The following is a 13,321-nucleotide window of genomic DNA, read 5'->3' as shown; positions in this document are numbered from 1 at the left end:
TTGATTACTAGTATATCTAAAGATCGTGAAACTAGGGCCTTGAAATCCTGCTGACCTTTGGGATTTTCAGCAGCAGCATCTGGCTTGTGACAGCCAAGGGTTCATAGCAGTGCTGCTGTCTGAATCTCGGAGGTGGGCACTTTCTATCACTGTGAAGCAGAAATCACCAGGCCTTGGATTATTCACCAGTCTATCCTGTGGTCTTTGTAAATGTTAGTGTAGAATGACTTTACCTTTTCTTATCGATAAAATGTGATTTTTATTAGAGAAGAATTTAAGTGTAAAAGTTGCCAAAAATTTAAGATTTTTAAGATGTTCTCCCTGTTTATTTATACATGGACGTTAAAAATCGTTGTTATTATTATTACAGGCCATGGTTGCTTGTTATCCAGGCAATGGAACAGGTTATGTACGTCATGTTGATAATCCAAATGGAGATGGAAGATGTGTGACATGTATATATTATCTTAATAAAGACTGGGATGCCAAGGTATGCAATTTAATTGAGTATTTATTTTCTCACAGGTTTTTCTCACAAGTCTTATAATTCTTACTCCTCAGAGGTGAGACTGTCTTTATTTGTTTGTTTATTATTATTTTTTTGAGTCAGAGTCTCACTCTGTCACCCAGGCTGGAGTACAGTGGCATGCTCACGGCCACCCCAGTGTCGATTTGCTGGGCTCCGGCGATCCTTCTGCCTCAGTCTTCCAAGTTGCTGGAACTACAGGTGCGCGCTACCACACCCAGCTAATTTTTTTGCTGTATTGTAGAGACAAGGTCTCACCAAGTTGTCCAGGCTGGTCTTGAACCCCTGGGCTCATGCAGTCCTCTCTCCTTTGCCTCCCAAAGTGCTGGGATTACAGACTTGAGCCACCGCGCCCGGCTGTAGACTGTCTTTAACATACGAAACAGTTTAAAACTTCTCTTAAATTTGTTTCAGTCTTACGTATTAGAAGTGGATTTTTGTAAAATAAAATAAATACTAATATATCTCGTACAACATAATACCTATAATTAACAATGTATGTCTGGGCATGGTGGCTCATATCTGTAATCCCAGCACTTTGGGAGGCCCAGGTGGAGGATTGCTTGAGGCCAGGAATTCTAGACCAGCCTGGACAACTTAATGAGACTCTGTCTCTACAAAAAAAAAAAAAATTAAGAACAACAACAACAAAAACAATGTAGTGCTGTGTACTTAAACATTCAAGAGATTAGATCTCATGTTCAGTATTCTAGACCCACACACACACGAGAGAGAGGGAGAGAGAGAGGGAGAGAGAGTTAAAAGGACACACAACTTTGGGAGCTGATGGACGTTTATTGCCTTGACTATGGGAATGGACGGCGTAGCAAAAGTATGCATATGTCCACATTCATGAAATTGTAAACATTAAATATGTGCATGTTTGTATATCAGTTCTGCAATAAATACTGTGTAAAAAGTACTTGTAGATCTTAAAAGTAGATAGACTTATTTTCAGATATTGAAGCATCTTTCCAAAATATAACCAATTTACAAAAGTGACTTTTGTTAAAATATTTTCCTTTTAGTAGTTTTTATAAAAACACTTCTGAAAAGAATTTTTATAATGGCTTTTGGTGGGAGATTATAAATAATTTATGGATTATTTGCTATTTTATTCTTTGCATTTTTGTGGAGGTGTTATGGCATTGGGTTGTTGATTAGAATGTACAGTATGTTTCATCTCTCTTGTTTTAGATATATTCTCTTAATATTATCCTGGGTTTCATTAAATTTAAATTATTTTAAAAGCGTGTCATATATTATTACATTGGAGACAATGTAGACTGATTTTTTTTTTTTTGGTTGTTTTTGAAAATCTTAATTATAACACTCAAGTAGCAAAGCAAACACAGTGTACAGCTCAGTGGATTTTCACAAAGTGAACCCACCTGTGTAGCCAAGGTGAAAAAGGTGATTTTGTTTTTGTTTAATCAATTAACCTTTAAAATACCTCTTTCTTCCTCCCCCCAACCACATAAATGGAAATTACCCAAGTCTTGAATGTGCAAAAACCTAATTTTACCCCCCAAAAAGTTTTAAATTTAGAATATGCTCACAAGGCTCTAGTAATCTTTCTTTACCATACTGATTTAAAGAGTTTCCTCTGTCCTAGTTCAAGTTCAAAGTGGAGGTAAGTTTACTGCTAAATACATAGATGATTGAGGCATATGCCAATAAGCATGGTTTTTTCTGTTGCAGCTTTGCAATGGTTTGAAATACAGAAATTGGTAATTCACCTTGAGCCCAGGGCACAAAACAGATTAGTATGTCTTTAGTGGGGGTTTTTTTTTTTTTTTTTTTTTTTTTGAGTTGGAGTCTTACTCTGTGACCCAGGCTGGAGGGTAGTAGCATGCTCACTGCCACCACAGCCTCTACCTGCTGGACTCAGGTGATCCTTCCGCCTCAGCCTTTCAAGTAGCTGGAACTACAGGTGCACGCTACCACACCCAGCTAATTTTTTGATTTATTGAAGAGACGAGGTCTCGCCATGTTGCTCGGGCTGTCTCAAATCCCTGAGCTCAGGCAATCTGCTCGCCTCCACCTCCCAAAATGCTGGGATTACAGGCTTGAGCCACCGCTCCTGGCTATGACTTTAGTTAACACTTAAAACTTTTGTCAGATTTTTGTGAGTAGCTGGAAAGGTAGAACTATGTTTTATCAACTCCCAACTTCTAGATTTTTCAGGCTGCCAATTTTTATATGACTTAGCCAGGTCATTATTAGTTTTAGATTGGGATATAAGCAGAGAAAAGTTCCTAGTGTTTTATATGTGGAATAGAAAACCTCCACTGCTAGATTGCACTGAATATGTTCAATATGTCAAACATTGTTCTGGATGCTGGAGATATAGGAGAAATGGAATTAGCCTGGTGGAGCTTTGGCTCTCTTGGAGGATACAGATGAGTAGATTGTCAATTACAGTTGGCTGTGCTGAATGGCAGAGCAGGTTTCTCTGGGCACATAGGAGGGCTACCTAATTCAGAGGTCAGGGATGGCTAGCCATTTCTTTTTAAATATTTCAGCAGATCACCTGTGATATTCCAGGTGACTCCAGTCAAAGGGGAGGGGGCAGGACAAAAGAAAAGACATATTCTCAATCCCAGTCTGGAGGTTCTTTAGATGTTTGCATGATTGCCTGGGGGAATAACACTGGAACCAGCAGAAGCTGGAGGGGGTTGGGTACCGAGTCGCTAGAATTCAGTTTACCTGTTAATGTGCCTCATAGATATTTTCTCCAGCTGTAGATCCTAGGTATAGGCGCACCCTCCATGCTGTCTTGATCAGTATTTATGTTTCTTTCAGTTTTAAGAGTCTACTTGCTTAGGAGTTGAGTTGTTCAAGAATAAATAGCTACTTGACTGGGCGAGTTTTGTCTAGCTTTTATCTCCCCTAGATTGTAAACAACACAAGCACAGAGCCTGTCTGCATCATTCCCTCCTCTACACCCAGAGCCCACCACAGTTTCCAGTCCAGTATCGGCTTAGTCTGCATTAGAATAAATAGATGAATTCATGTAATCCCAGAGAGTGATATATGTAGGTAAATAATAATAATCCTTTGTGGATGGAATAGAGTTTCATAGGCAGGTAATCATCAGTGTGTCAAACCCAGCCTGGAAAGGGAGAGCCATGGATTCTAATAATGATCGCATGCCGAGGTTTATGGTTATGATAATGATGATGATGATGATAGATGATACTTTCTACTGATATATTGAATTCTTTAAACAATAGAGAGGCATTAAACTTATGACTATGAGATGTCTGTTGAACCTTAAATATGGTAGACGAAGCCAGGCTCGGTGGCTCAGCTTGTAATCCCACACTTTGGGAGGCTGAGGTGAGTGGATTGCCTGAGCCCGCGGGTTCGAGAACCGCCTGGGCAACTTGGCGATACCTCATCTCTACAATAAATCAAAAATTAGCCGGGCGTGGTAGTGCACACCTGTAGTTCCAGGTACTTGGAAGGCTGAGGCGGAAGGATCGCCGGAGCCCAGTGGGTCGAGGCTGCGGTGACCGGGAGCGGCCACTGCACTCCAGTCTGGGAGACAGAGTGAGACTCCAACTCAAAAAAAAAAAAAAAAAAAAAAAAATATGGTAAACAATTTGGCATAATAAGCCATTTATAACAATTTAATCAAGATGACTTGGAATGTATCCATTTTAAGGGTAGGTTATGCAAATCATTAACATAAATAAGAAATGTTTACCAGTTTTCAAAACTTTCAGATATTATTTTAGGACTTTTAAACTCATACAGTATTCATCTGTTTCATCAAGTAGTTACAAAATTTCTAAAATAAGAAATGAACTTTTCTTTGCATCTGTGCATACACTTAGAATCTCAGCTCACCTTCATACCTTGTTAATTGAGATGTATTTGTGAATAATTCCATTAAGAATTTTGATTCATTGAAGTAGTCTTTTTTTCTCCTCCTAAATTTAATCTTGTAGCATTCTTTGGTTACTCCTGCTTACATATTTGGCTCTTTTCCTAGGTAAGTGGAGGTATACTTCGAATTTTTCCAGAAGGCAAAGCCCAGTTTGCTGACATTGAACCTAAATTTGATAGACTGCTGTTTTTCTGGTCTGACCGTCGCAACCCTCATGAAGTACAACCAGCATATGCTACCAGGTAGTATTCCTTTTAAGAAAATTGGTTTAGAGCATGGCAGGATAGGAGGGGATTGGTAGGATAAACTTGAAAACTTTCTAGTATTTTCCTACTCTTCAGGTACTTTTCATAAACATTTTAGTTTGAATAAGTGTATAAGGTTGAGTCATAGTTCATCCTAAATGTGTCTTTCTTGCACAGCCACGCCTTGTTTGGGTGAGAAATGAAAGCACAGACACTACTCTCTCACCCTGTCTCTTTGCTTTGTGCAGCTCTTAATTACTGTCCCTCCTTTGATTCCGTGAGAGTGTTTCACTTGGGGGAGAGGAAGATACAGAAGCGAAAGGGCAGCTTTTAAAAAGATGGTGAGAGAGAACAGAGAGGGACAATGTGGAAAATGGATACAGAGTAGAAAAATAAGAGGTGACCAGAGAGTAGAAGGGAGGAAGAAAAGTACAGAACAGATCGCCATGTGCGGGAGAGGAGGCGAGAAAAATGGCCCTCCAGCTTCACTAACAGTTAGCATTTGTTTCATTATACTCTCTTCTACGCGGCTTAGTATTTGCAACCTAATATGTTCAGTGCATTCTTTTAAATGCCTTTTGAGCATTTATCATGACTAAATTAAAATGTTAGGACTATTGAAACTGAAGATGTTGTTAGGAAAGTAAAATCGTTGTGGGGAAAAAGTCCATCGTTTTGAAGACTTACCTTTCACTGTGGAAAGGACTTGGAATGCTCTGATGGTGAGCTCCTGGCGTTCACTCGCCATGTCTGGCCAGGGAGCTGCTGTGAGCTGTGAGCTGGCGAGGAGCCACATGGGTCTAGATGCCCTGGACGGCGAGTTGGCTTAGGAATGGTGTGAGGCTCTGAAGACTCGGGTGTCAGCTCTCCCTTCTCCTCCTCCTGTTTGAGCTGCGTGGCCTTCACCCTGACTCAGGCTAAGCCGTCTGTGGCCAGAGATCCAAAGAAGCCCTGAATGGAAGCCACAGGCAGACCCTGTCCTGCCACTGGATGTGCCCTCTTGAAGCCTGCGTCCCGTGCCCGTCTCTGCCCGCACCGTTTCTGAAAACGTTTTCTGACCCAGAAGCTGCCTCCTAGACCTTCCTTTTTATGCATTCTTGAGTTTGGTGTCGTTGTGCCCTTTCTAGAGGAGGAAATAACAGACATCTGGGGTAGTACATCAGTGCCAGCCGGCGTGGAGTTTGAGGCTCTGGGGTGGGAAGCTGGTGTCACACACTGGAGAGATGGGAAAGTGCTGCGGTGAGGAGGACTCAGGTCAGGGTGCAGAGATGCATGTGAGAAGGAGGAGTCTTGAAATCGCGATGGGAGAACAGCCTGGAAAGTTAGGGTGACATATGGCAGTTCACAGCTGTTTTCTGATAAGGACTTGGGGCTACAGAGGGGAGCGGATCCAGAAATGTTAGAGTTCCAGTTGCCAGGTAACTAAAAGTTTGGGGCATGGACAAAGGAGATATAAAAGTATAAATCTGGGCTCCTTCCCCACTACTAAGGCCACCTGAGAAAAGAGAAGCGGCTACATGGTGTGATAGGTGGCGGAGCCCTGGAAAGGGCAGAGTCTGGAAGTCAAGGGGCCGGACTTAGATTTCACCTTTGTCCTTCACCAGTTGAGGAATCTGCACACCTCCGTCTCCTCAGCTGTTCAAACTCCCAGACTCTCACTGTGTTCTGCATTTGACTTTACTTCAAAGTATGTCCCGTGATTTTGTTCTGTCACACTTACTGGCACTTCATTTGATCAGTGTTGCTTCTTTCCCCAACTGCTAGACAGAATCCACAAGATATTTTGACCAATTTCTGTGTTCTACTAAAGAATTGATGGTTGATAGCATACTTTCACTTCCTATAGTGTCTGTACATTTTCTCTGTTATTCTTATTAGAAGGTATAGCTATGGGCTTTGTAGTATTTAATAAACCAGAGATGCTGCATTTACTTGCAGCCTAAGATATTACAAATAAGTGAAATTTTCAGAAAAAGGAAGATTAGCTAAATTTTAAACATCAAACACAGTATAACTGTTTCCATAACAGTTCTAAAAAAAGTCTTAGCATAACTTAACTCTGCCTTGATGACTCAAGGTTATAATTGTAAACGTCCATCTATTACTCTTTGCTATAATCTAGTGATGCCCTCAGGCTGTTGAGAATGTTGGCCCCTCTTTTACTAAAGGACCCCTGGCTGCGAAGCCTTAAGTCCTGTTATCTGTTTGTCCTTTCTTTTTTTAGTACTTATGCTGTTGGTAGTGTGCTTCCTCTGTGTGACAGCCATTCTTCGATCCTTTTGTTGTCTTTTTATCATCTTCATTGGGCTTGTAAAAAAGAGTTAAGTGGATGAAATAGGTATTAAGAAAGTCATAAAAACTCATCAACTTCATGACATCTTAGCCTCTCGCTTCTTGGCTATGCTCTGCAGCATTGAGATTGCTAGGTGAGTTGTTATTGTGCTCATTTATCCTTTGATAAGCAGCCCATTTTAGGCATAAATTTGGCATTAGGTGCTTGAATGTATCATCACATGAGCATACCATTTTTCCCTCAGTGTGATCATTCTTACCATATTCTAAATTTTCTTTTAGGTACGCAATAACTGTTTGGTATTTTGATGCAGATGAGAGAGCGCGAGCTAAAGTAAAATATCTAACAGGTAAACATTATTTGGGGCCAGGGTTTACTGGTACAAAAAGTCCTGCCATCAGCTGGTGCTTTCAGCAAACTCAAATATAGTTTTAACACCATGAATACTTACTCCTTGTTTTTGTAAGATTCCTTAATTCTCTTATTTAAAAAGAGACTTAAGTCATCTTCATTTTTATCTTTAACCAACAAAGTTGCCCCCAAATGAGCTATGTTGGAGACAAAGAAATCTGAATAAATCATTCAAATACAAACTAAGATTTCTGTGATTATCCTTTTCAATCACAGGCTACATAACTCTAGGCCACAGCCATCTGGCTTCCTCTCAGTCTCTCCTTAAGAGGAAGTTAATAGCTTTCCTTTCAAACATACATGCTCTAAATAATACTCCAAGTCCGTCATGTTGAATGTGGACATGAAGAAAATCAATGCAAAGGAGATTGAAATGTCAAAATGCGTAAGTCAGACAGGCACGTAGATTCCATTTCTGCTGGTGGTATATACAGGTCAGCACTCTTGCACTGAGCCTGAAGAGCCTTTGCTATCTGTGCCAGTCTCCTCTCCTCCTCTACCCAGGACGGGCTCCCCTAGAGCAGTGGGTCTCAGTGTCCCCTCTGAAGGGCCACTTACCTGTCTTTTCTGGAACCCTGCCTTCCACCTCTGAAAGTCCACTCGGTGGTCACATCACTGACTACCTGCATTTTCCAGAGCCATTGATAATCCCACTTCACCCTTTTTTGGTAAAATATGAAAACTGAATGTTCATATATTTCTTATGTATTTTTAAAGCCATTATTTGTGAAAGAAGCCCAGTAGTATGCTTGCATTGGCACTAATCACTCTACTATTTTAAAGTAATCCAAATTGCTTTTAAAATAAAAAGAGACAAAATCGTTTTCTGTGTAGAAAACGGTTTTACCCTTGAAGGTTGCTAATTCAGAGTAACACACTCATAATAGAATGCAGAGGGTAGCATCCGGAATTGCAAGTGTGGTAGTTTTCAGATGGTGTTTGAAAAGTTGAACTAGTGTTCATACTGTTAGGAATTCAGTGGGAAGCAATAGCAAAGCTCTCTGGTGCTTAATGAATAAATGAATTCTTTTTTTTTTTTTTTTTTTACTTTGCAGGTGAAAAAGGTGTGAGGGTTGAGCTCAATAAACCTTCTGATTCAGTCAGTAAAGACGTCCTATAGAGCCTTTGAACCAGCAATACCCCCCACTTCACCTACAATAATTGTTGATGCTATGTGTTAACTTGTGAATACAAATAAATGGGATAAAGAAAAATAGACAGCCAGTTGACATTTTAATAAGGAAACAGAAACAACTTTTTGTGTGTTGCATCAAACAGAAGATTTTGACTGCTGTGACTTTGTACTGCATGATCGACTTCAAATCTGATTACTTATGGGAAGAAGATAAGCTATCAACTGAAAATGGTTTTTACATCTGGACATGAAATAAGTGCCCTATGTAGAATTTTTTTCATTCTTATATTTTGTCAGATCTGTCATCTAGCTGAGTTCATTTCATCTCTCCCTTTTTTTATATCAAGTTTGAATTTGGGATAATTTTTCTATGATTAGGTACAGTTTATCAAAACTGAATTGAGAAAAGAATTACAGTATTGTTCCTCAAAATAACATCAATCTATTTTTGTAAGCCTCTTTGTACTATTAAATTTTGCCCTAAAAGACCTCTTAATAATGATTATTGCCAGTGACTGATGATTTTCTTTTTACTTGAAATAAGAAGAGAAGCACTTGGATTACAGCTGAAAAATCAGATTGTCTTGTAGTCCTTTCTTACACGAATTTGAACTTTTAAAAATCACTGCTGTCTTTCTTTTGGCATTGTTAATAATGAAACCTAATAGTAAAACAGTCATCATTTACTACCAATAACAATGTTTGGTTCATGTTTTACAAGAGAAAATACACAGTAATGAGGGTTTATCTTTTCAGCTAAATTTTTTTTAAAAACTAAGGTGACTGGCACTAAATGAACTTGGAGTTGTCCTCAGCTTCAAGTTCCTAAGATAAAGGGCTTTCTTGAGCTTTCAGGTGCATCCTATAGATTTAGATAACAACGTCCCATTCCTAAGACTCTTCCTTTTGCTTCTCCTCAGATTGAATGTACTTCCAAATTTGCTGTTGTGTTTTCTTCCTGAAACTGTGTTCTGTCTGATCTGCAGATCAGAACTGTTTCTGTTGATTATCAAGGGGAGATTTCATATGCATTGAGACCTAAACATACTGCTCTAGACTTTGTGTTAAGTGACTCCTCTGTTGCTGAGGCATTCCCTAAATGTGGTGCCAGCCTTCTTATCACCACTGAAAGATGTTTAGCTTGGAAAAGCAAAAAAAAGTGCAGAACCAGATGTTTTTGGTTTTTTTTTTTTTTACTTTTTTAAACAAAGAGGGAATATTACAAAATCACACTAGACCTCTCAGACTTGTGTTACTTAAAGAGTGAATCAGGATGGATGTCTAAGATTTCACTTTTCTAGGTTCTGTTTAACAAGGCCCAACAGTAGTATCCATATGTTCCACGACATATGGTTGTAAGACCTTGTCTACTTGGTTTTTCTATCTCTATCCTTGATCGTCTTTGCCAAAATGTGGATATGCAGAACTTTTCTGTATATTTCAACTTGAGACATTTTTAGCATCTGTATAGTTTGTATTCAATTAGAGACCTTTTCTATGGAAAGCTCAGTAATTTTTATTAAAAGATTGCTATTGTTCATGTAAAACATGAAAAAAATCGTTTAGTGAAACTGACAGTGTGGACTTAGGCTGAGATCAGATATTCAGTATTGGGATCTCACTTAGGAGAACTTGGAGAACGTGATGGTTTGTTGATGTCCTTCCTTGCCCACGTTCAGTTTGGCTCCACTTCTTCCTCTCCTTCACGCCAGATGATAGCAAAACATCTCCACAGTAAGTGCCTCTGCCAGCCCAGCCCGGGAGTGCAGGTTGTCTCTGCCAGCTGGTCTACATTACGGTGCGCAGCGTTAGGCTACAATGCAAAAACACTTCCATTTTTAGGGGTAGGAGAAACTGTTTTGTGTTGATGGGAGGTTTGTTTGGTTGTCAAAGGGTGTACAGCAGCACCTTTTAACTGGGGAGCCGGTGTCGTCATTCAGGTGTGTACCTCTACAATTGTACAAAGTATCAGATCGTACTCTCTGTGGGTTGTGCTTGCCAGACAGGTCTTAGATTGTATATTTTTGGGAAAATCTTATATACTTTCTTGGAAATCATGGTGAAAACATCAAGAAATCAGGATAGCCATCTCTTTAATGTCCATTTGAAATCTACTCATTTCATGTTAGCGGGACTGTTACGTGTCACCAAGCAGGACTCGATTTAAAACAAAATTTGAAACTACTTGTGGCCTATATGTGTTTAATCCTGGTTAAAAATAAAGCTTTATAATGCTGTTTTTATTCAACACCTAACCAGCTGTAAAACACAGACCTTTATCAATGGCAGGCAAAGAATTTCAGGATTCATATACAGATAAAGTCATGTTATTTGAAAAGCAGTGTTTCATTATGGAAGAGCTCTCAAGTTGCTTGTAAAGCTAATCTAATTAAAAAGATGTATAAATGTTCTTGAAAAAATTATGGTTGTTATTTCCAGCTGTCTTTTTTGTTTTTTAATTCTTTATCCTACACTGGCTTTCTGAACGGTGCCTTTCATCAGATAACTGGCTGTTCTGTCACACTCCTTTGGCTTACATTTGGTGTTACTTTTTGTAAATGAGAATGAGGGAAAGTAAACAGTAAGTGCAGGACTCCTACAATATTAGAAACATCCTGGGGGTAACTGGACTGCCTGTGGGTCCCATGAGCTCTGCTTGGATCACCAACATTTGAATTTTTGCCCTGTTCATAGGATTTTAAAAACTATTTTAACACACATCAGACCGGACACAGTAGCTCATGCCTATAATCCCAACACTAGGAGGCTCACTTAAGGCCCGGAGTTTGAGACCAACCTGGGCAACATAGCAAGATCCCATCTTTTTTGTGTGTGGAGAATGCAGGATTTATTGAAAGGACAGAAAAGCTCCTACAGTGGGAAGGGACCTGAAGGGGTTGCCCCAAGATCCCACCTTTACAAAGAAAAATTTAAATTTTATAAAAACAACACTCAGGTGTTGAGCATATTTGTATCACCCCTCTGCTGCAAAATGAAGGGGCAATAGGCATTTAACTCTAATTGTTATAGTTGCCGAGTGTATATGGCAAGAGAATCTAATTTGTGTGGTCATAATGTTAAAATATAAGAGCACTTAGGATGTGAGATCAATATACATGACCATATGTCTCATTTAAACTTTGTAGTGTAGTGCTTTTGTTATTTTTATGGCTCATCTTAGGACATTTGGAGAACTGCGCTGAAATAAAGCTCAGTGGATTGAAGGAGAGGGCAAATGACTTTGAGATGAAACCTAATTGCATTAGCTGGTATAGTAAAAACACAGAATTAACAGATCTCTAGTTTGGCTCAACCACTTAATCGTGTGACCTTTCGAGCCTCTTTTTTATTTGAAAATAAGCACAGCATCTCCCAACTTAAAGAGCTGTATGAGACCTAAATGAAACGCAGTATGCAGAGTATCAGTGCAGGGAACAGAGTAGGCCTTCAAGAAGTATGACTCCCCTCTTTTTCAAAAAAAAAAAAAAAATATTAACAAGGCTGGGCTCGGTGACTCAGCCTGTCATACCAGCACTTTGGGAGGTCTAGGAGAGTGGATTGCCTGAGCCCGTGGGTTCGAGACCAGCCCCGGCAACTTGGTGAGACCTCATCTCTACAATAAAATAAAATAAAAATTAGCCAGGGGTGGTAGTGCGTGTCTGTAGTTCCGACTACTTGGAAGGCTGAGGTGGAAGGATCACTGCAGCCCAGAAGGTCGACGCTGGGGTGGCTGTGAGCATGCCACTGCACTCCAGCCTGGGCGAAGGAGTGAGACTCCAACTCAAAAAAAAAAAACAATATATATATATATATACACACACACACACACACACACACAACATAACTGCAGGGAGAATATTGGGTTAATGAGCTTTGAATCGCTGACGGTTTCGGCAGTTAACCATTTGGAAGCAGGAGTGTGCTAACTGTTCTTCTTATCGGTGACAAGTCTTTAGTTTGCATCTGGGATTTAAATTAAATCCCTGGCGCCAGGCACTTTGTGGGGTTCTTTCGCCAGGGAAGAGCCGCACTGGGGCACGGACTGCGGTGACAGATGTTGATGGCGAACGCCTAGGAGTCGTACGTCATACCGTTTTCCGATTAGTTTATACACATTCTGCGTTCAGCATCCAGTCTCCGTCGCTTCAGGAGCAGCTTTTCGGCACATCTGAAGTCCCGAGCCCATCTCCCGGGTTCTGTGCTGAGGCTAAGGTTCACGTGGAGCCTGCCGACCCTCGAGGACACTCCACTGCAGCGGCCCAGCCTCGTGAGACGGAAGCGGTTCCTTTCGTAGGACGCACTTGCGTGTGGGCCGTTTCGCACGACGGGAAGCCGGCAGCCAAAGCTCCTCTTCTTGAATAACTCCGTCGTGTCCAAAAATTGCTGGGAGCTGCTGCTCTGCACGAGAAACAAGAGTCACTGGGTGGGGCCCCCCCTGCCTTGGGATGAGGACGTTTCCCGCCAGAACGATCACGCGTTTGCGATGTGCTGCAGAACTTTTTCTCGGAACACGCGACGCGGGCAGAGCCAGTCTTATCTCCGTTACTAGAGCAGGAGCTGAACACGGGCTTTCCTGTTCCTGCGCAGCTTGGTCCTAGGAGCTAAGTCACCCGCCCTGCGAGGGCTGCGCGAAGCCGTGACCCCTCGCGTGCCCCTGGGAGGACAACTTTCAAGTCCCTCCAGTGATCCTCCGGGAGCTTCCCCCGGGCTCCAAGTGACAGCTGCGCGGCCACGCCTGCACGTTCGGCCTTTGGCGTCACGGGCGCGGGGCGTAGGCCGTGGGCGCGCGGGGCGCCCGGGAAGCGGGCTCTGCGGA

At 41.1% G+C, this 13,321-nt stretch overlaps 1 protein-coding gene across 1 annotated transcript; it reads left to right on the top strand.

Moving 5' to 3' along the window:
- Window positions 1–370: 370 nt before the first annotated feature.
- On the top strand, window positions 371–10,926 carry LOC103251021 (egl nine homolog 1). The gene is made up of 4 exons (XM_008049622.1): window positions 371–490; window positions 4,527–4,663; window positions 7,241–7,308; window positions 8,426–10,926. The coding sequence occupies exons 1-4, from the start codon at window positions 374–376 to the stop codon at window positions 8,488–8,490; spliced, it is 387 nt and encodes a 128-aa protein (XP_008047813.1). The 5' UTR covers window positions 371–373; the 3' UTR covers window positions 8,491–10,926.
- Window positions 10,927–13,321: the final 2,395 nt, after the last annotated feature.

The sequence above is a fragment of the Carlito syrichta genome, unplaced genomic scaffold (genome assembly GCF_000164805.1).
Source record: "Carlito syrichta isolate Samal-C Ts95f unplaced genomic scaffold, Tarsius_syrichta-2.0.1 Scaffold135850, whole genome shotgun sequence".
In the NCBI taxonomy this organism is placed as follows: Eukaryota; Metazoa; Chordata; class Mammalia; order Primates; family Tarsiidae; genus Carlito; species Carlito syrichta.
Note: the sequence above shows the minus strand (reverse complement) of the source record. Positions and strands in the feature narration are given on the sequence as shown.